This window comes from Carassius carassius, chromosome 39, assembly GCF_963082965.1.
Source record: "Carassius carassius chromosome 39, fCarCar2.1, whole genome shotgun sequence".
Taxonomy (NCBI): domain Eukaryota; kingdom Metazoa; phylum Chordata; class Actinopteri; order Cypriniformes; family Cyprinidae; genus Carassius; species Carassius carassius.
The window spans coordinates 8,748,907-8,772,986 of record NC_081793.1 but is presented as its reverse complement, the minus strand read 5'-3'; the positions used below and the strand labels follow the sequence as shown (position 1 = coordinate 8,772,986).

At 37.2% G+C, this 24,080-nt stretch overlaps 1 protein-coding gene across 1 annotated transcript in view; it reads right to left on the bottom strand.

Annotated features, from left to right (window-relative positions):
• drosha (drosha ribonuclease III) overlaps positions 1-24,080 on the bottom strand; it is a 60,303-nt gene that overhangs the window by 15,695 nt on the left and 20,528 nt on the right. Inside the window, exons 13-24 of the mRNA XM_059530633.1 lie at positions 23,539-23,708; positions 23,213-23,337; positions 22,180-22,279; positions 21,842-21,949; positions 14,469-14,576; positions 10,970-11,108; positions 10,804-10,864; positions 10,644-10,703; positions 6,791-6,890; positions 4,261-4,363; positions 1,164-1,234; positions 489-533 (exon numbers count right to left, since the gene is read on the bottom strand). Of these exons, the coding sequence (XP_059386616.1) occupies positions 489-533; positions 1,164-1,234; positions 4,261-4,363; positions 6,791-6,890; positions 10,644-10,703; positions 10,804-10,864; positions 10,970-11,108; positions 14,469-14,576; positions 21,842-21,949; positions 22,180-22,279; positions 23,213-23,337; positions 23,539-23,708 (1,190 nt within the window). The remainder of the gene's footprint in view (positions 1-488; positions 534-1,163; positions 1,235-4,260; positions 4,364-6,790; positions 6,891-10,643; positions 10,704-10,803; positions 10,865-10,969; positions 11,109-14,468; positions 14,577-21,841; positions 21,950-22,179; positions 22,280-23,212; positions 23,338-23,538; positions 23,709-24,080) is intronic.

Genomic DNA, 24,080 nt, shown 5'->3' with positions numbered 1-24,080 from the left:
ATTTTAAATGTTTGGATAAACGGTCTCTTTAAATTGCCCTGCACAATACCATTAATGCATATTTTAGGAAAATACATATTCAAATAAGACTGGACATGGCCATTTAGAACTTGAAATGTGCAAGGTTTACGGTTTTAGCCACTTAAAATACTAAAATATCACAAAAAAATAAATAAATAAAAATTATATATATATATATATATATATATATATATATATATATATATATATACTGCAAACTAGTATTTTTTAATTTATTATCATAATCATAAACCAGTAGCAGGTCTACTGTTTACTGCACTTTGCTATTCTTCTAGTTATTTACCTAGGCAGCTGATTAAAGTGTGTATATATATATATATATATATATATATACACACACACACACACACACACATACATACATACATACATACATATACATATATATATATAGGTCTTAAACTTTTGCATGACATTTGAATATTTTAAATCAATTCTGCTCACACCTGTAAAGGATGAGGTGGATAGTTGAGCCAAACGTCCTTCAGCTCCTGCAAGACAGAGAGAGGAAACAAACTCAATACAACCCGACAGTCAATTTGAGAAGAATAAGTGTATATGAGGGACAATTCAGACTTTAAAAAAAGAAACATCTTTAGAATGTTTCATGTTTTTTTTTAATTTTTTATTTTTTATTTGTGATACCAAGGACTTTTCTTTTTTTAGTTTTAGGCTAGTCAATTCACTTATTTGCTAATGACGACAAGAGAGCCAGATCATAATAAATGACATTTGTGCTCTTTGTGCTTTTATTGTGTCACTTTACTGTTCTTCACATTTCCACCATGACCAAACAGAAACTCTGCTGAAAAAAACCTGACTGTTCTCTAAAATGTTGATTAATTTTTTTTTTTTTATAAAGCAAACATGCTTATTTTTACTTATTATGAAAATATTTTAACACTATAAATTGTATTGGGGAAAGTGAAACTCAAAACACAGAAATTACTTCGGCAGACAAAGTTATTATAATTTATATTTAAACACCATGTTAGCTTTAAATGTAACATCTTTATATTGGAACACAACACCTCTTTATTTTTACTTTTATATAGGCTCACTATAATAAATCTAACTTAAATATGTTGAGTCCTACAAACAAACATATACCCAAAACTCACCTCACTGCTGAACAGCAGTCTCCCAAAGAGTTGCTTGGCTTCCTCTAAACCACCTTCTATGTAAACAGCCCCTACAAAAAACAAAAAAACAAAACTCACATTAAACAAATAAACTACCGTTCAAATATTTGAAATCACTATGTTTCTTTTTAAATGAGAAATTATGCATTTATTAAGCAAGGACACTGTATTATTTTAATTATCTTGTTATTGTAATAATCATCACTAGTAGCTTGTGTTATTTTTAAAGGCTTATTAAAGAAAACTGCTTTTTAAGTTATCTTCCTGATGTATCCAAATTCCTTAGCATATCCAAAACCTCCGAACAACTTGATGATGTAACAGAAACTATGGACACTCTCTTTTTTTTAGCACTTTAAATACAGTTGCTCCTTTACGCTTAAGGAAAGTTAAGGAAAACAGTTTGACACCATGGTAAATGGTAAATGGACTGCATTTATATAGCGCTTTCAACAGACCACATGGCCATCCAAAGCGCTTTACAAGTTGCCTCACATTCACCCATTCACACACTCATTCATACACCGACTGCGGTGTCAGCCATTCAAGGCGCCATCCAGCTCATCGGGAGCAGCTGGGGTTAGGTGTCTTGCTCAAGGACACCTCGACACTTGGTCACCATGGTATAATGAGCATACTATCACCCAAAAGAGAGCAGCCCGAAAAATGGAGCGCAGCTGGAGGAAAACAAAACTAGAGGTATTTCGTATTGCTTGGCGGTAAAGTAACCTATCCTACAGAAAAGCATTAAAAACTGCTAGATCTGATTACTTTTCTTCTCTTTTAGAAGAAAACAAACATAACCCCAGGTATTTATTCAATACAGTGGCTAAATTAACAAAAAATAAAGCCTCAACAAGTGTTGACATTTCCCAACACCACAGCAGTAATGACTTTATGAACTACTTTACTTCTAAAATCGATACTATTAGAGATAAAATTGCAACCATTCAGCCGTCAGCTACAGTATCGCATTAGACAGTGCACTATAGACCCCCTGAGGAACAGTTCCACTTATTCTCTACTATAGGAGAGGAAGAATTGTATAAACTTGTTAAATCATCTAAACCAACAACATGTTATTGTATAGTATGTTAGACCCTCTAAGCTCCTAAAAGAGGTGCTTCCAGAAGTCATAGATCCTCTTCTGACTATTATTAATTCCTCATTGTCATTAGGATATGTCCCCAAAACCTTCAAACTGGCTGTTATTAAGCCTCTCATCAAAAAACCACAACTTGACCCCAACGAACTAGTTAATTATAGACCAATCTCGAATCTCCCTTTTCTGTCCAAGATACTAGAAAAGGTGGTATCCTTACAATTATATTCCTTCTTAGAGAAAAATGGTATATGTGAGGATTTCCAGTCAGGATTTAGACCATATCGTAGTACTGAGACTGCTCTCCTTAGAGTTACAAATGATCTGCTCTTATCATCTGATCATGGGTGTATATCTCTATTAGTTTTATTGGATCTTAGTGCTGCATTTGACACAATTGACCACAACATTCTTTTGCATAGACTTGAACACTTTGTTGGCATTAATTGAAGTGCATTTGCATGGTTTAAATCGTACTTATATGACCGCCATCAGTTCGTAGCAGTAAATGAAGATGTATCATATCGATCACAAGTGCAGTATGGAGTACCTCAAGGCTCAGTACTAGGGCCGCTACTCTTCACGCTTTATATGTTACCCTTGGGAGATATCATCAGGAAACATAGTGTTAGCTTTCACTGTTATGCTGATGATACTCAGCTCTATATTTCTTCGCGGCCCGGTGAAACGCACCAATTTGAAAAACCACCAGTGACTTCATGGGATATCTTAGTCCAGTGGTTCTCAAATCCGGCTCTGCACATTTTGTATAACAATCAATTCATATCATCAGCTCATTAGGAAATTTTTGTTGCCCCTTGTGAGGGTTATCGCATAGCTGAAGCAGAGGTATGAACCGATTTTCCCAAACTCAGTGTTTTTTTTCTTTCGCTCACCGTGCCTGCACGAAAACAAAAATCACACCATGGGGACATGCTGTGTGGCATGAAGCAATGGAGGCTAAACAGTTCTGGGTTTGGGTTAGATCAATGCCTATAAGCACAGTGAAATCTATTATTAAGTAGTAGAATGTATTTGGTACAACACAGACCCTCCCTGGATCAGAACGTCGCTCCAAACTTGATGAAAGAGCCAGGTGGAAACTGGTCAGAGAAGCGACCAAGAGGCCTTCAGCAACTTTGAAGCAGTTGCAGGAATTTATGACAAATAATGGGTCATTATGTGCATGGGACGACAATATTACATTCAAATGTGTATTGTATGGGAGGGTTGCAAAAAAAAAGCCACTCCTCAGGAAAGGCCCCATGCAGTCAGACTGAGCTTTGCCAAAACACACTTTGAAGATTCTGAGGCACACGGGACTGACCGCTCGCTCGCACCAACAGGAGGAGGAGGGGGTCAGTGTTACTCTCTACACTGCACTCAGCCTGAGGGATTCCTACTCCTTCAGTCATTGAGGAGTCATGGTAAACAGCGCATTCCGCAGGAACAGTATAATGGAAATCATTAGTGGTTTTAAAACGGTGACATTTTCAAATCGCAGTATACCTTGAAACCAGTAATCGGCCCATGCCTAGTAGACTTTTTCTGACATGTTGGAGTTACATCTTTCACTTTAATGTTACAAGTTGCACTGAGTAAATACAGCTGGATAAAACAAAAACTGTGGCCGTCCTCATTTCAGGCTGCAAAGCAACAAAATGTGATAATTTTAAAGGGGGTGATTCTTTCCTATAGCCACTGTAAATCCTGGTATTTAACTAAAACTGTTGAAATCACACAGTGTGTGCCTGGCTTAAGTGAAACATAAAAGAGCAGTAGATCCCTAGGACCAGAGTTAAGAACCACAGTCTAAGGCTGTCTTTGGAAAACTGCTGGAAGTCAGATCATACAGCAACTGAACAAAACACAAAAATCAAATGAAAAAAAAAAAAAAAATCAAGATTAGCCCTCAGTGAGTTGCAATACAGTATATTAAACAAAGACAGTGAGAATACATGATAAAACACTAACCTATCAGGGCCTCAAAACAGTTTGCCATGGCATGTCGGAGGTCTGACTCTCTGCACAGGTCAGGGCCATGGGCATATAACATGAACCGATCCAACTCCAATTTCTGTGGATCCAAAACAATGATTAAAAACAACAACAACAAAAATTAAACCAAACAAAAACAATGACTACTAACATCCAAAAACACAAAACTCTGAAAACTCCATGTATGCATGCCAAAATATATAATACAAGAATTTAACTCATCAAAACAGTGATAAAAATTATGCTAAGGTTTAAATTGACCTAATGTTACTGCTTTATATATATATAAATATATATATATATTTATTTATTAGGGCTGGTGAGCGAATAACATTTTTTAGACCTGATCTTGTGGACCATGTCAGTAAATGATGACATAATTGTAGGGGTGCACGATATATATCGGCCGATGATTAATGCACATCTTATCAGTAAAGCCAGTTATCTAATCAGTGGTAAATACCATCAGGTGTGTGATTTCACATGGACCAACTGTTACTAAACGGAGCCGTTGTTAACTAACAAGTTGCGCAGATCCAAGCTGATAATGAACGTGGATTCGCGCAGCTTGTCAGTTAACAATGGCTCTGTGTAGTAACAGCTGCTCTATGTGAAGCACCCCTACAGAACTGTAATTTTTGGTTGGGTGAACCATAACTTTAAAAATTCATTTTCTTAATTTTATTATTGTTAATATGAAAATATTAAATTATTTCTTTAATGAAATTGTACTCTAAATAATAAACTAAAACTGCCAGTAGGTGGTGGTAAATATCTTAATGATTAAGTCAGAGGCATTTATTAATTCGTTTGATTTGTTCAAATGGCCGATTCATTCAGGAGTGAAGCAAATGGTTCATGAATGGTTCATTGAATCATAAGGCTTGTTCGACTAGAAGCAGATCATCACCATCAGACCGGTCGGTGTGAGACAAATAAATTTTTAAATCACTCTCACGGCACTTTGATGTCATACACTGATCGGTCTGATGGTGATGATCCGCTTCTAGTCGAACAAGCCTGGTTCCTGTTACTGTTACCGGTTGGTTACTGTTATCGCGCGACTCTTTTAGCAGGTGTTTTGAAGGAAGATCAATGTTTGCAACGAAAAAATGTGCAAACTGTAATTTAGCAGAGATCAGTTAGTTCCTCACTTTCCGCGCTGACACTGAGATCGTTCGCTAGCTTCAGTGAAAGTATAACATTCCTAACGTTTTCGACTCGTACATTACACATCACGCCCTGATGTCACGTGTCTTTACGGGACCTTTACGGGTTGTGTGTGAAAGCACGCACATATTCCGGGTAATCACTGGCAGTGTGAAAGTGCAAAATCTAGTGACCCGAGAACAATTGCCGGTACACATTACCCGTGTATTTGCCGGAATCGCAGTGTGAAAGGGGCTTATGGCCAAAGGTTCAACACGCTAAATGGTTCACCCAGTTATTTCAAAACGTGGATTAAGAAATGAAATGTCACTGTGGGTTGCTCGGGGATGAACAGTTCTGATTTGTCTTTATATTTTGGTTGGCAAAATTGAGCAAAACAGACAGTGAAGCAAATGGTTCATGAATGGTTCATTGAATCATAAGGCTTGTTCGACTAGAAGCAGATCATCACCATCAGACCGGTCGGTGTGAGACAAATAAATTTTTAAATCACTCTCACGGCACTTTGATGTCATACACTGATCGGTCTGATGGTGATGATCCGCTTCTAGTCAAACAAGCCTGGTTCCTGTTACTGTTACCGGTTGGTTACTGTTATCGCGCGACTCTTTTAGCAGGTGTTTTGAAGGAAGATCAATGTTTGCGACGAAAAAATGTGCAAACTGTAATTTAGCAGAGATCAGTTAGTTCCTCACTTTCCGCGCTGACACTGAGATCGTTCGCTAGCTTCAGTGAAAGTATAACATTCCTAACGTTTTCGACTCGTACATTACACATCACGCCCTGATGTCACGTGTCTTTACGGGACCTTTACGGGTTGTGTGTGAAAGCACGCACATATTCCGGGTAATCACTGGCAGTGTGAAAGTGCAAAATCTAGTGACCCGAGAACAATTGCCGGTACACATTACCCGTGTATTTGCCGGAATCGCAGTGTGAAAGGGGCTTATGGCCAAAGGTTCAACACGCTAAATGGTTCACCCAGTTATTTCAAAACGTGGATTAAGAAATGAAATGTCACTGTGGGTTGCTCGGGGATGAACAGTTCTGATTTGTCTTTATATTTTGGTTGGCAAAATTGAGCAAAACAGACAACATTGTGTCTAAAATAACATATTAACTTCTTAATTAACTGTTGTACAGGATGAGTATCACATTTGCACTCGTGTGATTTTGCACTTGGCCTACAGCTCATGTGATATTACTTAAATATGAGAATCTCAAACGGGCGTTTTGCCCCTTATCTTGAATTTTAGTTAATTATCTTTAAATTAACAGCCCTAATATATAAATATAAATATATTATCATCACCATCATCATCTAGTAAATGGTCACCTTAGCAAGCATAGCAAGATGCTGATTCTGAACGATTGCTGTGCGATATGTGGCGAGTCCTCCCTCCTCCAGGTGTGGGAACAGGTAGTAGAGATGCACACTAAAAAAATTAAAATAAAAAGACAAATATATGACTACAATAGGCTAACGAATGAAAGCTTAAGATAACAAAATCCTGCTATAAATAGAGAAACAACAGATTTTAAATAAAAAAGAAACTTCAAAAGATAATCTCAGTAGGGGTGTAATAAAATAGATACACATGAGTATCGCAATATTTTGTTTGCCGATACTGTATCGATTCTCAAAAACGGATTATCGATATTAAAAAAATAAACAAAAAAAAATCATACAAGATTTCATGGCAGTTATTTCATTTTGAGTTTATATCCCGACTGCTAGATGGCAGTCTACATCTCTGAACAAATCCTGAGTGACAGGAAATACTAGCATTAGGCCACACCATTAACGTTAGTGTTAATATAGTTCGCTCCTAGTAATGGAGAATGAAAGAATTGTCCCAGTTCCCATGTCGGCGTACAAAGTTGAAGGGCTCATTTGGGCTTTTATGGTAACGTCCACTACGGGACCGTGGCGCGGACGCTGCCTCTGTTCTGCTGCTTGCTGCGACCCGTGTGAAAACACTCATGCCGGGCACAGCCATAGACAGGAGTGCTGCCCTGCGGTTGAGCTTGCTCTCATTTTGGGGGAGTTTTGTGCTAGGGCTGTGCAAAAAATCGAATGCGATTTTCATGCACATCTCACCAGTAAAGACGCTCCTGTAATTAGAAGTATATCTCCAGCACGTGCGTTCGGATCAGGGTTGCCAGGTTTTTACAACAAATCCTGCCCAGTTGCTTCTCAAAACTAGTCCAAAACTAGCCCAATCGGGCTTCGAGGTGGTTCCCCGATAAAAATTGCTTCCCAGGGTTAAAATATACGTTTTTTAGCAGGGTTGCCTTGGTAAAAATTCGCATTTTAGGGGCTAAATATCACGTTATTTGTATTGGGGTCGCTTCGACCTGCGGACATGAAAAACAACCTCAGACTTGGCAAGCAATTTTTATAGGGGAACCTCCTGGAAGCGCGATTGGGCTAGTTTTGGACTAGTTTTGAGAAGCAACTGGGAAGGATTTGTTGTGAAAACCTGGCAACCCTGATCTGAACACGCGTGCTTGAGATATACTTCTAATTACAGGAGCGTCTTTACTGATGAGATGTGCATGAAAATTGCATTCGATTTTTTTTGCACAGCCCTATTTTGTGCAGTTGGTGGGGTGCTGGCATCGCGGTTTCGACGATTCCACTCAGAACAAATACAAACTGAAAAAACCTGTGAAATCCAAGTGGAAAGGTTAAACATCTGTGTTTATTTTATTGTTTTACAATTGTTTAGTTTTCTTTAGGAATCTTGTAAGCACTTTATTTTACATTGATAGTAAGCAGATGCAATTATTATATTCAGATCAAAATGTTACAATTATAAACTTAAACTGTGAACCTTTAAGCAGGGTTTAAAAATATGGTATTTTTATAAATAAATTTAATACATATTATAAATGTAACCAAAGGATTCTGCAAGCACTTTAGCACTTTTTCCCCCTTTACTCATACTGCACAAAAAGTGTTTCAATAACGTTGAACGTTACAGGGACTGATTACTGCAAATGCAGATCCCAGTGGGTTCTGATTAAATATTTTTTATTTATTGCTAAGGTTTGCATATGGTAGTGTGTTATTAATCCTCTGAGGTCTAGGGGGTTTTGGGGGCCTGGAGAAGTTTTGACATGCCCTGACTTTTTTCAGTTGCTTCTAAACATATTCATGGCTAAAGTCTGAAAATTCTGTATTCAGTACAAACTGGGCTACAATAATATGTAAATAGCATGTATGTACATGATTTTGTTTTTGAGAAAACGTTTATGCGTGGTTAGTGAAAAACTAAAATTGAAGTTTTCTAAGTTTTGAAGTTTTCTAAGAAACTTTTTGTTTGTAAAGGGCATATGCAAGTAGGCATCAACTATCATGAATACATTGCGATTTACACTTGAAAAGACAAAGGCCTGCATAATAAGCCTTTCAATCAGGTTTGTGTCTGAGAAGGAAGTTAAAAGAAAGAATGTGAGGACAAAATAAATGTATATATTTTTATGTTTGTAGTTAGAATATATTTAATTATCCCAGAAAATAATTTGAGGTTCACTTGCAAGTGCAGTTAAACAGTTTATTAGGAACAATCAAAGCTGACTTTTAAAGCTGAAATTTTAGCATCATTACTCCAGTCACATGATCCTTCAGAAATCCTTCTAATATTCAGATTTTCTACTCAAAAAAAAAATAATAATAATTATTATTATTAATGTTGAAAAGAGCTGAGAATATTTTTTTCAGTTTTTTTTTGATAAATTTAAAGAGCAGCATTGTTTGTAACATTTATCATATTAATCGTTTTTTATTTATAATCAAGTGTGTGCTAAATAAAAAGTTTATGTATAGACTATGTATAGACCAAGCTATTGAATGGTATAGCGTATATTGTTAAACTTTGAGTTAAGACTGGATGATGAAAATTTAGCTTTGATCAAAGGAATACATTTAATTGTAAAATATATTCAAATAGAAAGCAGTTATTTTAAATAGTGAAAATATTTAATATTATTACTGCTTTAGCAAACTGGTATTGACTGGTATTGTGTAATGTTGAAATATATAAATGAACATCACATGACTAGCATTTCGAAAGTGTATATTGTTATGTGCTCTTAAACTAAATGATAAACTACATTATTAACATTACTGTGATGGACACCTATACTAGTTGGGCAGTAGAACATCTAGATGATGTAAATTAAACTTCATAATTTTTCACTTGATAATACATTTAGATAGGAATTATAGTTTGTAAAAAGTCTAACTAGTAAAATGTGTACACGTTATGTGTAACCTAATACAAGTATATAAATATAAAAAAAGACTTTTGCTTTTGCTGGATTAAGTGCTTTCTGAGGAAATCAAAAACTCAAACCCTGAGGTAAACCTCAGCACGTCTTTTTGGGGTGAATGAAGTCTTATTCCTCTCATCGCGAAGCAAACAGTAAAATAAAAAAAACTTGAACAGTCTCGCTGCTTTGTTTTCTGTTGTATGGGTGTATTCAAGCTGCGCGCTTTAGTGAAACATTATAATCTCAATAGCATGTTCAGCCCGTAGGCATGGTCACATTAGATATAATGAAGGGAGACATGAAAGACGCACATCGTGTTGTTTTCATATGGATTACTTTATCACAGAATATTTGTTTTGGGTAGCACTTTCTTTCTATAGATATATCTCTCATGTCTCTTCGTTGAGTATTCACTGAGTCACAGTTCATTTTATTGACGAGTTTCTAAATGAAGATCAGCGCAGACCAAGGCTGCAGACAGCACACCTTGCTTGTTATCTTATTTTTATAAATGCACAAAGTCTTGTTGTTATTATCTGTGGATACAAATAAAAGTACACCCTTTACAGATTCGATTGATGTATTGCTCTCATCTGTACGATCAAAACTGAAAGTGTAATTTAAGTTATTTTCGGGGTTATCAGGAGAAGATGCCTCATAATGCGTATATGCGGGGATCGACTCCAGGGGGTTAATGACAGCTTTCCTAAAAACATATCCTATTCCTAAAATTTAGAAATATCCTAATATATTGCCTTGCTTACAGTATCGCAACATATCGTATCGCAACCCCATATCATGATACGTATCGTATCTCCAGATTCTTGGCAATACACAGCCCTAAATTTAAGTGATACATGCTTTATTTAGTGACATATTTATAGCGCTGTTGAAAAAGTAAGAGATCTCACCTGGTCAGGAACTCAACAACTGCATCACCAAGAAACTCTAAGCGCTCATTATGATTGATTCTGTTAAGAGTACAAGAATCACATACTTTAGTTATGTTTCTACTGCCTTTTTACTAAAATAAAGTCATACAATAACACACACACACACATACACACTAACCTTGATGGTGATGGGTCATCCTGGCCCAATCTTGACATAATATTAATCAAGGTGTTAATTCCTAGTGAAAAAGGGACAAAATCATTTAGAGAAGAGTATGACTACTTCCCCAAAAACAAACAAAAATAAAAACACTCAAAACCCTTGTCTAGAGAGATATGCTAACCCTTTTTCCTCATGAACATATGATGCACTTTCCGGTCTCCATATTTGGGCTGGCGTATGCCACAGTTTGACAGAGAGTTGCGAGCATGGTCAGGATTCATCCCAAAATTGAGATGATGACTGGGGTGAGTCATAGCCAACTGGGCAAGAAAGAAAATCAAAACAAAAGCAAAGTGAGAGTTATAATGCATAACATGAAACCAAGCATCAACAGTCACTGAACACCGTATAATCACCTTTTATGACCATTAAGTACTATAGTTACATGCTAACACATAACACATGCACATACTTGTGGCTAAACAACTGAAAACTGTTTATATACAATTCCAAGAATGGTTGTTCTGACAGGCCTTTATTTGCTGAGTTGCAAATTCCAAGTGGGATTTAATGTGCCTTGACAAAGGAGAGGCTTCCATCTGGACTATCAGCCATAAAACTGAGATCAGTGGAGTGCTACACACATAATCTGAGTCAGGGAACTACACTAACCTTTTCCACTGGTGGCACTTGCGCGACTAACTTTTCCCAGTTACTGACGCAAAACATGATTTGGTCGCACAAATTTTTTAAAGTAAGCCGTTTTGGATAATAATGAAACTGTATTGCATGCAGATGTGCTTTTTATTTTACTTGCCATCTTTAAACCACATTCTTGTTTTATTTCTTACAGTACACACAGTGCATTGCTCCGTCTTGGTACCTTAACCCAGGGCCGCAGCTGGGGTTAGAGGGGCCCTGGTGCAGGTTGTACAGTGGGCCCTGTCTGAAATGGTTTAATATTTACTATATGTTCGTTCTATTTATTTATTTGTGCTATTTACACAATGTTTCCTTTTTTAAGTTTGTAGGTGGCCAGAAACTATTTTAAAATAGCACTGCACAGACTGTAAAATAAAATACACAGTCAAACCAAAATGTATTCAGACACCTTCAACATTTCTTACATTATCACGGTTTATTTGCTATAGTTTCGACATTGGTAATTAAATATGACAAGAACTCAGAGTTAAACTGTGTCAGAACAAATTCCTCTTGATAATGTCAGATAACTTTGATAGAAAGATATGTAATGGAATCAACCAAAACTTCAGACAACTATCAGTATGACAATATTTACACAAATATCCATACTTTGTTGAACAGTTACAAAGCAAGCCATGCTTAATTTTGTTCAGTCTGTGGTGGGAAAAGGTTGCATTAGCAATTAAAGAAAGAAACAAGCAAAACATGGTCAGGTCCCTAATTTATTTATTTTTTAATTTTTTAATCAATTTCACTGGTAGTCTACAGTATGAAGAATTTTTGGGTATAATATTTCATAGTTTGCTGTATTTTGCTATACTCACATAAATGAACTAGCGTCCTGCATTAATCAGTAAAACAATATAATCAATTATATCTGATTTTTGGTTTGACTGTAGATAAATTCTAAAAAACATTGAGTGATTTACTTTCATTTTCATAAATTAAAGACACTGACAGCAGAGCTAGTAAATTAGGCATGGTCACTTTAAGAGACAATGCATCCATTATAATGATACACATCCGATTTCTTTCTCAACTCTTTACTTTCACTTAAGACATAACCACACAGAATCTTGTAGATTACAATCTGCAACTAGACGGATGTACTGTTACTTCCTCTACAGTCAGAAATCTGGGTGTTATATTAGACAGCAATTTGTCTTTTGAAAATCATATTTCCAATGTTACAAAAACTGCATTCTTCCATCTTAGAAACATTGCCAAGCTACGAAACATGTTATCTGTTTCTGATGCAGAAAAGCTAGTTCATGCATTCATGACCTCTAGACTGGACTATTGTAATGCACTTCTAGGTGGTTGTCCTGCTTCGTCAATAAACAAGCTACAGGTAGTCCAAAATGCAGCAGCTAGAGTCCTTACCAGGTCAAGAAAATATGATCATATTACCCCAATTTTACAGTCTCTGCACTGGCTACCTATTAAGTTCCGTATCAGTTACAAATTATCATTACTTACCTATAAGGCCCTAAATGGTTTAGCTCCTGCGTACCTAACTAGCCTTCTACCACGCTACAATCCATCACGCACCCTAAGGTCACAAAACGCTGGACTTTTGGTAGTTCCTAGGATAGCAAAGTCCACTAAAGGAGGTAGAGCTTTTTCACATTTGGCTCCCAAACTCTGGAATAGCCTTCCTGATAATGTTCGGGGTTCAGACACACTCTCTCTGTTTAAATCTAGATTAAAAACGCATCTCTTTCACCAAGCATTCGAATAATGTATCTCTTAAATTGTGAGTGTAGTTGCATCTGCATTTTTATTCTTTAGCTTGGGTTAAACTAATTTTACTTTGTTGGATCAGCAGCTATGCTAATGATGTCTCTATTTTGTTTCTATGTTTTGCCACGGGATTTACATCCCGTGGTAACTAGGATTTACACAAGCTCCAGTCTGGATGCAGAACACCTGAGAAGAGATGATGCTGACCCTCAGAGGACCCCAGATGATTCTAACCTTGAATCAACAAACAGAACTAACAAATATTGCTACATGTGTGACTGCATCATATAATTACTATTAATTAATAATATTGATCGTTCATCATCTAGCTGACTACGTCTTGTATTATTATTATTATTTTTATTTTTCTAAAATCCTGTCAAACGTGCACAAACTACTAGCTACTACTAAATATTGTAGAAACATAATTTTCTGTAAAGTTGCTTTGTAACGATTTGTATTGTAAAAAGCGCTATACAAATAAACTTGAATTGAATTGAATATAACCACAAGTTTTCAGTTCGTTTAAACTACGATTTGTATTTGTTCGTTCAAGTGCAGGAGGACGCGAACGTCCTGAAGGTGAGCTCGGTTCAGTGTTGCTGTCCGTGAGACGTGGCTCTCTCGTGCGCACCAATCACAGCGCGAGTAACCAGCTACTCAGTTCAGCTTTCCCGCATCGCAGGGCTGAAGCCAACTTGACGTGTTGAATGCTCAGAGCACGTTATAAAACGTATTTTTAAAATACACATTTCTGTTTTAATAAATGTCATAGCATAGCATATTGCCTAAAACATAAGGTAGGTACAAAAATAATCAGTGATACATTTGCGACCTCATAAAAATTAGGGTCGCAATGTCATTTCAAAAGGTCGCATATGCGACCATTTTGGTCGCAGTGTAGTTCCCTGGGAGTAAACTAATTTTAAAAAGTTGTGTAGTTATACATTATAGCTGTTTAGCTTAATTTCCATCTGTTATTGCAAACTGAAAAATGTAGATCACTTTTCTTAAAACAAACAAAAATAAAATTGTCAAGTGTTTTACACACTTTTGGCACATACAAAATTAAAATAAAATCTATATTTTCTCTTTAGTGGAGCCAGAGAAAATACTGGCAGAGCAAAGAACCACCTGAACTACTAAATTCTTACTCTGCAGCCCTTGTAACCTGTGCCACAATTTTCCAGAATGAAAAACATCTCTGCACAAGTATTTAATCTTTCTCTTACCTGCAGCAGGCATCGTTCTTTGAAGGTGTAACCGATCAGCTTGTCTAAATGCATCAGGCACTGGTGGTAGCGGATGTGGTGGGTCAGAACCGGCAGCATCATGGCGTGCTGCAAAAATAAGCATCCGACTCAAATGTTTGCCCTTTTTAACGCTTTTAGTGGACAGGACAGCAGAGCAGCATGGGGTGGAGAGTTGGGAACAAGATTGGCAAAGGACTGCGAATCGGGAGGCGCAGTTGCACTATATGTCAGTGCACTAACCACTAGGCTCTACCAGACCTCAAACAGACAGGTGCATCTCAAAAAATGAGAATATAATGGAAAAGGTCTTTATGTTTTGTAATTTAAAAAAAAGCTAACTTTATATTCTAGATTCATTGCACACAAACTTAAATATTTCAAGAGTTTTTGTTTTAATTCTGATGGTTACGACTTAAAGCATAGGAAAATGTACAATTCAGTATTTTAAAAAATTTGAATATTCCATAATTAAATTTGAGTATAAATACTGGGTACCCCTTGAGCTAGTTTAGAACATACAACCACAATTATGGGAAAGACTACTGACTTGACAGTTGTCCAGAAGACAAATCATCAACACCCTCCACAAGGAGGGTAAGCCACAGAAGGTCATTGCTGAAAGGGCTGGCGGATCACAGAGTGCTGTATCAAAATATATTCGTGGAAGGTTGACTGGAAGGAAAAAGTGTGGTAGGAAAGGGTGCACAAGCAACAGGGATAACCACAGCCTTGGGAAGATTGTCAGGAAAAGCCAATTCAAGAACTTTGGCGAGCTTCACAAGGATTGGACTGAAGCCGGAGTCAGTGCATCAGGAGTCACCACACTCAGACGTATTCAGGAAAAGGGCTACAGCTGTCACATTCCAAGAACCAAGCCACTCCTGAACCAAAAAAAAAATGTCCGAAGCATTTCACCTGGGGTAAGGAGAAAAAGAACTGGACTGTTGCTCAGTGCCCCAAAGTCCTCTTTTCAGATGAAGGTAAATTTAGCATTTCATTTGGAAATCAAGGTCTGGAGTAAGACTGGAGAATCACAGAATCCAAAGAATCCAAATCCAGTGTGAAGTTTCTGAAGTCAGAGATGATTTGGGTGCTGTGACGTCTGCTGGTGTTGGTCCATTGTGTTTTATCAAGTCCAAAGTCAATGTGATATTGCTGTGCTTGAATGTCCAGCCAACATGCCTCACCTGAACCTCACAGAGAATCTATGGGGTATTGTGAAGAGGAAGATAAGTAACATCTGACAAACAATACAGAGGAGCTCAAGACCACTATCAAAGCAAGGTGGGCTTCAGTAATCCCTCAGTAGTGCCACAGGCTGATCGTCTCTATGCCTAGCCACACTGAAGCAGTAATTTGTGCAAAAGAAATCTCCAAACAAGTATTGATTGCATAATTAAACCTGCTTTGGAGATCAATGTTTGGAGAACATTTCTGTTTTGTAAATCTTTTTTTTAATTGATCCTTGAGAAAATATAATAATATTTAGAAATACTGCATTTTTAATTTTCCTGAACTGTAAGTCATAACCATAAGAGATAAAACAAAAATATTTCAGTTTGTGTAAAATGCATCTAGAATATAAGAAATATTCTAATTTGTTTAGATGCACCTGTATATGTTTAACATGGAATTAAAGGGATAGTTCACGTCATTAATTACTCACCCTCAAGTCATACCAAACACATAAGATCTTTGCTCATCTTCGGAACACAAATTAAGATATTTTTGATTCATTCCGAGAGCTCTTTGACCCTCCCGTAGACAGCAAGGGTACTACCATGATCAAGGTCCATAAACGTACTAAGGACAGCAGTAAAATAGTTCATTGGCGCTTTTCCACTGCATGGTACGGCTTAGTACGGTTCACTTTTGGGCGGGGTTTTCCACTGGGTACAGTTCCTGGTACTTTTTTTAGTACCACCTCGGTTGAGGTTCAAACTGAACCGTACCCTTACCAAAACATGACGTGTTAACTCCGCTGATCACGGATGGAGCGGAGAGAAAAGTCACTACCTGCATCACTGAACTTTGCTGACACAAACACAAAAGAACCACTAGATTTAAATCAGCACAGATAACGAAGGATCAAACAACTGTTTTGAACAAGCACACATTTCTTTAACAACCAAAAAGTTTTGTTGTCTATTGCGGAAGTACAGACGTTCCTCTCATTGATAGCAGAGGAGCGGATCCAGCGAAATCTTGATGGGATGACGCGGAATGAAAAGGTTTTTTTTTTTTTTTTAATTTTTTTTTTGGAGTCATGGCAGTAGAGGCACCACAACTATAATGAAGTGAATAATCCTGCCCACTCTAAAGTGATACTAAACTGCAGTTGAAACGTTAACCGCGTCGAGCCGAGCCGTACCGTACTTAGCCATGCCGAGCAGAGTCGTACCACACAGTGGAAAAGCTCCACATGTGACATCAGTAGTTCAACTGTAATTTTACAAAGCCGCAATAATACTTTTTGTGCCCAAAGAAAACAAAAATAACGGCTTTGTTCAACAATTCTTCTCTTCCTCATCCAGTCTGATATTATGTAGAGTATCACAAGGCATGCGTGCACTTCTGCTTCATGTAAACAATGCATGTGCATTACGCTGCTGCTTACGTCAACATGGACATGCATCAGCACACAAATGTGTTGTATATGAGGAGGAGAAGAATTGTTGAACCAAGTTTTTTTTTTTTCAATGAGAGGGTCAGAGAGCTCTTAGAATGCATAAAAAAATATCTTAAAGGGGTCAGGTGGTGCTGCTAAAAAGAACATTATTGGTGTATTTGATGTAATGAAATGCGTTTATGCAGTTTAAGTTTCAAAAAAGACATTTTCCACATACTGTACATTAATGTTTCTCCTCTATGCCCTGCCTTTCTGAAACACGTCGATTTTTACAAGGCTCATCAGTCTGAAAAGCGAGGTGTGCTCTGATTGGCCAGCTATCCAGTGTGTTGTGATCGGCCAAATACCTCAATCGTGTGATGGAAATGTTACGCCTCTTAACATATTTTGATGCCTTGTCCGGCCAGAGCGATGAGACAAACAGCCGAGACCAGGACAACTAGAGCCCCAGATACAGATCCCCTGTAAAGACCTTGTCTCAGAGGACCACCAAAACAAGACCACAGGAAACAGATGATTCTTCTGCACAATCTGACTTTGCTGCAGCCTGGAATTGAACTACTGGTTTTGTCTGGTCAGAGGAGAACTGGCCCCCCAACTGAGCCTGGTTTCTCCCAAGGTTTTTTTCTCCATTCTGTCACCGATGGAGTTTTGGTTCCTTGCCGCTGTCGCCTCTGGCTTGCTTAGTTGGGGTCACTTCATCTACAGCGATAATGTTGACTTGATTGCAAATAAATGCACAGACACTATTTAACTGAACAGAGATGACATCACTGAATTCAATGATGAACTGCCTTTAACTATCATTTTGCATTAATGACACACTGTTTTCCTTATGAATGTTGTTCAGTTGCTTTGACGCAATGTATTTTGTTTAAAGCGCTATATAAATAAAGGTGACTTGACTTGACTTGACTTGACAAACATAAAACCTATTATAAACGTGATATAAAAATGATTTTTATTTGTATCCTCTTTTGGAAGGCCAAACAAAGTAGTTTTGCATTCTCAACGAAAAAGCATCACACACCGCAGCCTTGAGTGAACGGAGGCCTAGAGTGAGCAGCAGCCTAGAGTGAGCCGAGGTCCAGCTTCAGTAAGCAGAGGTGGCCGGCTTGTGAAAGGCACGACCAGTGGATTCTATGAAGGAGCGTATGTTGGGCTTGCGGCAACCACATGTGAAAACCCCAGGCTGGACTCCAATTAGCAGATTAGGCGATTCACAGTGCAAAGTTGATGTATTTCCTCAGTGACCAGCATGGATCAGCTCCAGGCATGATGAAGCCGATATTGTTCTGTATTGGAAGGCCAAACAAAGTAGATTCGCTTTCACAGTGAAAAGCACAGCGTCTATATGACATGACATACAATACTACAATGAGACAAAAAGGTATGCCTTCTTTCTTTGCGTGAATATCTGGGCGGCATTATGCAAATCTTCCCATATAGTGATGTAGAGATGTGGGGGGGTGTTAGAACGAACCGTTTTAGGGGGAGTGGACCAGTCTTAACTTTTATAAATAATATCTCTTTGGATTTGAGACTTTAGTCTAGCAATTTCTTAATGCACCAAGAGCTTGTAACACTCCAAAGAGAAAGAAAACACTGAAAATCACATCATATGACTCCTTTAATTTGTGTTCTGCAGATGAACAAAGGTCTTACGGGTTTGGAATGACCTAAGGGTGAGCAATTAATGACAGAATAGCCGTGTTTCCACTATCGAGCTTAAACCGGGCATGCTAGTGCGTGCCAGGGCCAGTCGCGTTTCCACTGTCACTTCCGGGGCTTGATTGTGCCTCGCCGGGGCTTCCTCGGGGCCAACGGTCAGTGTTTTTTGGCCCGACGAAAACCTTGGGCCAAAGCGGGCCAGCTGGGGCTAGAGGAGGGGTTATGAACAAAGGCGGAGTTTCTCCACGTCTAGAGAGCTCAGCGCTGCAGATCATTTCAGAGAGATAACAGCTTCAACACCGGTATTAAAGACTTTTTAAAATAAGTTGAGCTCAAAACTCACTCTTAGTTAGCAGCAAGTGTTTGAAATAACTTGATCCGATGTGGATTATAATCACTAAACAAGGCAGAAATATTTATAAGCGATGTAAAAGACTATGCACGCTAAAAATTAACATTACCATAGTAAACATGGTAAATATGACCGCTTGGATAAATCAGACGTCAGCTTCTTATTCTCTATCATAATTTTGTATTTATTAAGTAACATTTTATCTGTCGTCTCGTTTCGTGAGTTTAGCTCCACGTTGCATATCATCAAAATATAATAATGATTTTTTTTCGGGAGCTTTTATAAAAATAGAGAGCGTCTGCGCTGCGGATCATTTCAGAAAGATAACATGCTTTAACACCAGCATTAAACACTTTTTTAAATAAGTCAAGCTCAAAACTCACTTTCAGTCAGCAGGGAGTGTTTGAAATAACTTGATCCAATGTGGATTATAATCACGTAAACAAGGCAGAAATATTTATAAGCGATACAAAAGACTATGCACGCTAAACATGTTACCATAGTAAACATGGTAAATATGACCGCTTGGAGAAATCAGACGTCAGCTTCTTATTCTCTATCACAATCGTGTATTTATTTAGTAACATATTATCTGTCACAAGCCTCGTCTCGAGAGTTTAGCTCACGTTGCCTATCATAAAAAAATATAATAATGTTTTTTGTTCGGAAGCTTTTATAAAAATAGAGATATTATCATTCATTCTAAATGTGACTACAAATAAACAGAAACAGACTCGACTGAATAAGCAGGCTATTTTCATAAACGTTAAAAATAAATAAAATAGAAATAAGTGTATTTATGTGTGATTAATTTTGAGTCCTGATAAATTAAATCAATATGATCAATGTATCACTTATTCTATAGTTAAAACATCGATGCTTTTGAATTTGAATATATAACAAAGCATGCAAACAAACAGACGCTTTTATCATGTTCGTTTTGTGATCGCGCATGTTCCAGTGACTTCTTAGTTTTCAGATAACTTCTCTTTGTTGGTGAAATGATGAGGTAGCATGACGTTGTTCCTGAGAGGCGTGTAAAGGGCGTGTTTTAGTGACGGTGGAGTGTTTTAGTGACAGTGGAAATGCGGCTAGTGTTCATGTTGGGTGAACTATCCCTTTAACACCATTCTCTGCTATGGTCTAATATGCTAACTGATATTTGTTACAGTTATAAGAGGAAAAATATCTGCAATAAAATAGACAAACATTTGGTAACACAGAATCTGCACATTCATAATGAGTGTATTGCAGCAGATCATTGTTTTATATGCTTATAAATGTGCACTTCATTGTGTTCTCGAGACAATGTGTACTAAATAACTACTCAAATATTAAATATTTAATTCACAGTAAACTCGTACAACGATTTGAGTAGTGGAACATTATGTGCAATAGAACAATATGTGGAAGAAAAAGGAGAAGAACTGAATACTTTCTGAATGCAGTGTTTTAAAGGGGTCATATGATGCAATTTCAAGTTTTCCTTTCTCTTTGGTGAAAGTGGTTACAAGCGGTTCATGAATGGAGAAGATCCCTAAAGTTGCAAAGACTAAAGTCTCAAACCCAAAGAGATATTCTTTATAAAAGTTAAGACTTGTCCATGCCCTCCTAAAATGCCTCATTTAAACACCCCCCAAAGTCTATGTTACTGTGTGGGAAGATTTGCATAACGCCGCTCAAATGTTCACGCAAACAAAGAAGGCATAACTTTTGATTCTCACTGTAGTATTGCTACTGCTTCCGTCATGTTGTGGAGATACTGTGCTTCGTTTTGAAAGCAAAACGACTTTGTTCTTTCAAAAGAGGACACAATTAGAAATCAGGGGTTAAGTTGTATTTACAACACTGTTCCAGAACAGTTCAACCCAAATATTCAGATGTGCAGTGCATTTTACAGAGGAAAGGACTGTTTCTTGGGAGAGTACCTTACAATGCTGGTGTTCTGACAAATAATGCTGACTCACAGTCTGTAAGTACGTTTTCATATTTAAAGGATTTGCTACTGAATATTCAAATGCAAATTTTGAGCAGTACTAGTTGTTTGTCATTTCTTCTATCACAAATGCAGACAGGTTTTATGTTTATGCAGTGCAATGCATGCAACACAACGAGTAAAAAGATAGTATAAGTCATGATAATCCGTAATTATGTGCCCACTGGATGCAATGTATGCCTCATTTGTAATGGGTTTTATTGGTTTTGTCTCATCACACTGGGACGCGGCATCACAGTATGGTAAGGGGTATAACATTTCGGTCCCACACTTGAGGTATTCGGCCAATCACAATTCACTAGATGGCTGGCCAATCACACAATACCTCGCTTTTCAGAACGATGAGCTTCATAAAAAATGTACGCATTTCAGAAAGGCGACCATAGAGGAAAAACAATAATGTACAGTATGTGGAAAATAATTGTTTTTTTTAACATTAAACCGCATAAACAAATTTCATTACACCAAATACAAAAAAGATTGTTCTTTTTTAAGAAACATCATATGATCCCTTTAATTAACATCTATGCTAATCAAGTTTTCGCAACACATTTTAAATTCAAAAGCACAGTTGTTTATTGATGTTCATTTTTATCATGACAACTGGTCATTTTTATTTTGTTATGTTCATCTTGTTTAGGCCCTAGCCAACACTATAGCAAACCCAAGTTCTTAAGTGAATGTGTGTTAGTGTAAATGTGTACCTGGCAAACATCAGAGCGGATACCAGACTTCCAGAAACCCTGACTGCTGAGCTCTACTGTGACCTCCCTTCTCATTGTATTCTTCTGCCTGATCTTCTGCAGAGCTTCCTGTAAATCAGTTTTTGGACATAGTATTCACACAATTATGACAATATACTGTACTAAAACCTCTTGTCTGTTGCAGTCAAACTTTGCATTCAGTTAATGTGCATGTTTTGATTTTTTTTTTTTTTTTTTTTTTAAACTTAATGCTAATCCATAATAATCATATTTATTATTTAAGGTGTCTGTCATATTATCTATTTCTATGTACATAAACCACACATGCAGACACTTACCTCTCTTTGCGTTAACTTCTGTTTGTCAATTTGTTTAACCTTTGGGCTGTTGGCCAACAAGTGCCGCAATTTCACATAACTCTTCCACAACTTTTGATACCTGCAATGAAAGCAGTAAACTGCAGTGTATCACCTTATTATTATTATTATTTACTTACACCTTGTTATTATTTTATAAAAAAAAATATTAATAACTTATTACATCAAAATAAAATCGAAAAAAGGTACAATGTTTGAAAATTAAGAAATTAAAATTAAAAAGTAGTAAATATTAGCATTGCAATTTTACAGTTGTACTGTAAAATCTTGTTGCTGTAATATATATATATTAATTAATTAATATTAACCATAAAAATCATTCATTTTTATTATAGCTATTTTATTATCATATATTAAATAGGTCAAAAACAGTGGGAATGGGGCCTATGATAACTCATGTGGTGAGAGATTTCTATTTAACTCTATTCCCTCAGTGTTTCTCAATCCTGGCGACTCACTGCTCTGCATGTTTTGCATGTCTCTCTTATTTAACACACCTGATTCAGATTACCAGCTTGTTAGAAGAGAGCTCCAAGCACAAACTGTGTTTTGATTGACAGGGTCCCAACACAGTGTTCATTGCTTCCTACTCTCTGCCATGATTTGTTCTATGCCAACACCACTGTCTGCAGCATGACATAATTTAACTCTGTAAATAAATAAAATTTTAATTCATGTCTTGCACACTTTTATGCCCTTTGAACTGGAATCATGATGGAAAATCCTGTGAAGTCCACTTTTCAGGGCACTTAGGGTCGGTTAGAACAAACGTCTGAAATGACGTTTGAGAAACATACAAAATGTTCAAAGCGGTCGGTCACAAGGATTGGAATTGAGAACCACTGCTTTTAAAAAGGTCTGTGGTTGTTCTTGTAAAGAGTAAACCCAAGTGTAAACCAACAATAGGTTTAAATCAAATTATCAGAAAACCCTTACCATTATAAGTCAAGCTAAAAAGCAAAAAGAGAATTGGTGAGTGCTCAGTCAGACTTACTGCGGGTCTCCAGCATAGCTAAGCTGGGCAGGTCGGATACCAAAATGCACAATGATGGGGAAAGTGATGACACTGGAATTGAACTGCTCACGATCTAACTGGTCAATCCTCACAGAACTGGGTTTCTGTGTGAATACAGACACATACACAAGCACACATTTAAAGTGCAGTCGTGTTTTAATGCCATGAAAGTGGCCTTGAACTTATTTGTGTGAATGCATAATCATGCAAAAGCTTTTGGATACTGATGTCAGTGCAGAAAGAATCTATTTACATATGTATCTGTCAACGATTATTTAGGCCTTGTCTGTGTGAATGTGTTTTACCATGCCAGGGTTTGTGACGATCATGCCCTTGCATTCCTCAGCGTATTTTTGCCACTCCAGCTCCTCCCACTGTAGCATGTTTGCGATCTCCTCTTCGGGAACTAGAGCTGTGCTGCTGCGCAGCAGATATAGCAGCACCTGGTGCATGGACAGCACCTCCTTTCCTCCATCTGACGCACATGAGCAGACACGACAATGTCAATCACACTGATAAAGCATTCTCAGAATCATAATGAGCTTTACTGTCAGGTATGTTTACACATATGAGGAATTTGTTTTGGTGACAGAAGCTTCCACAGCACAAACAGAATGACGGTGACAAGACAAGAAAAAATTAATGTAAAGAATAAAAATAGGATTAGTAAATAGGAAATAAACAAAAAAATTGGGTCATTTTATTTCTCACAGCTTTCTGCTCGTTCTAAATCAGATACAGATAAAGTAGCACAGTAAAGATTACATTCATATTAATGCATTAGTGAGAACGATTGTGTGTGTGATTTATTTTTAAATGGCAGCGTCTCTCTAGTAGTAGTGACTGT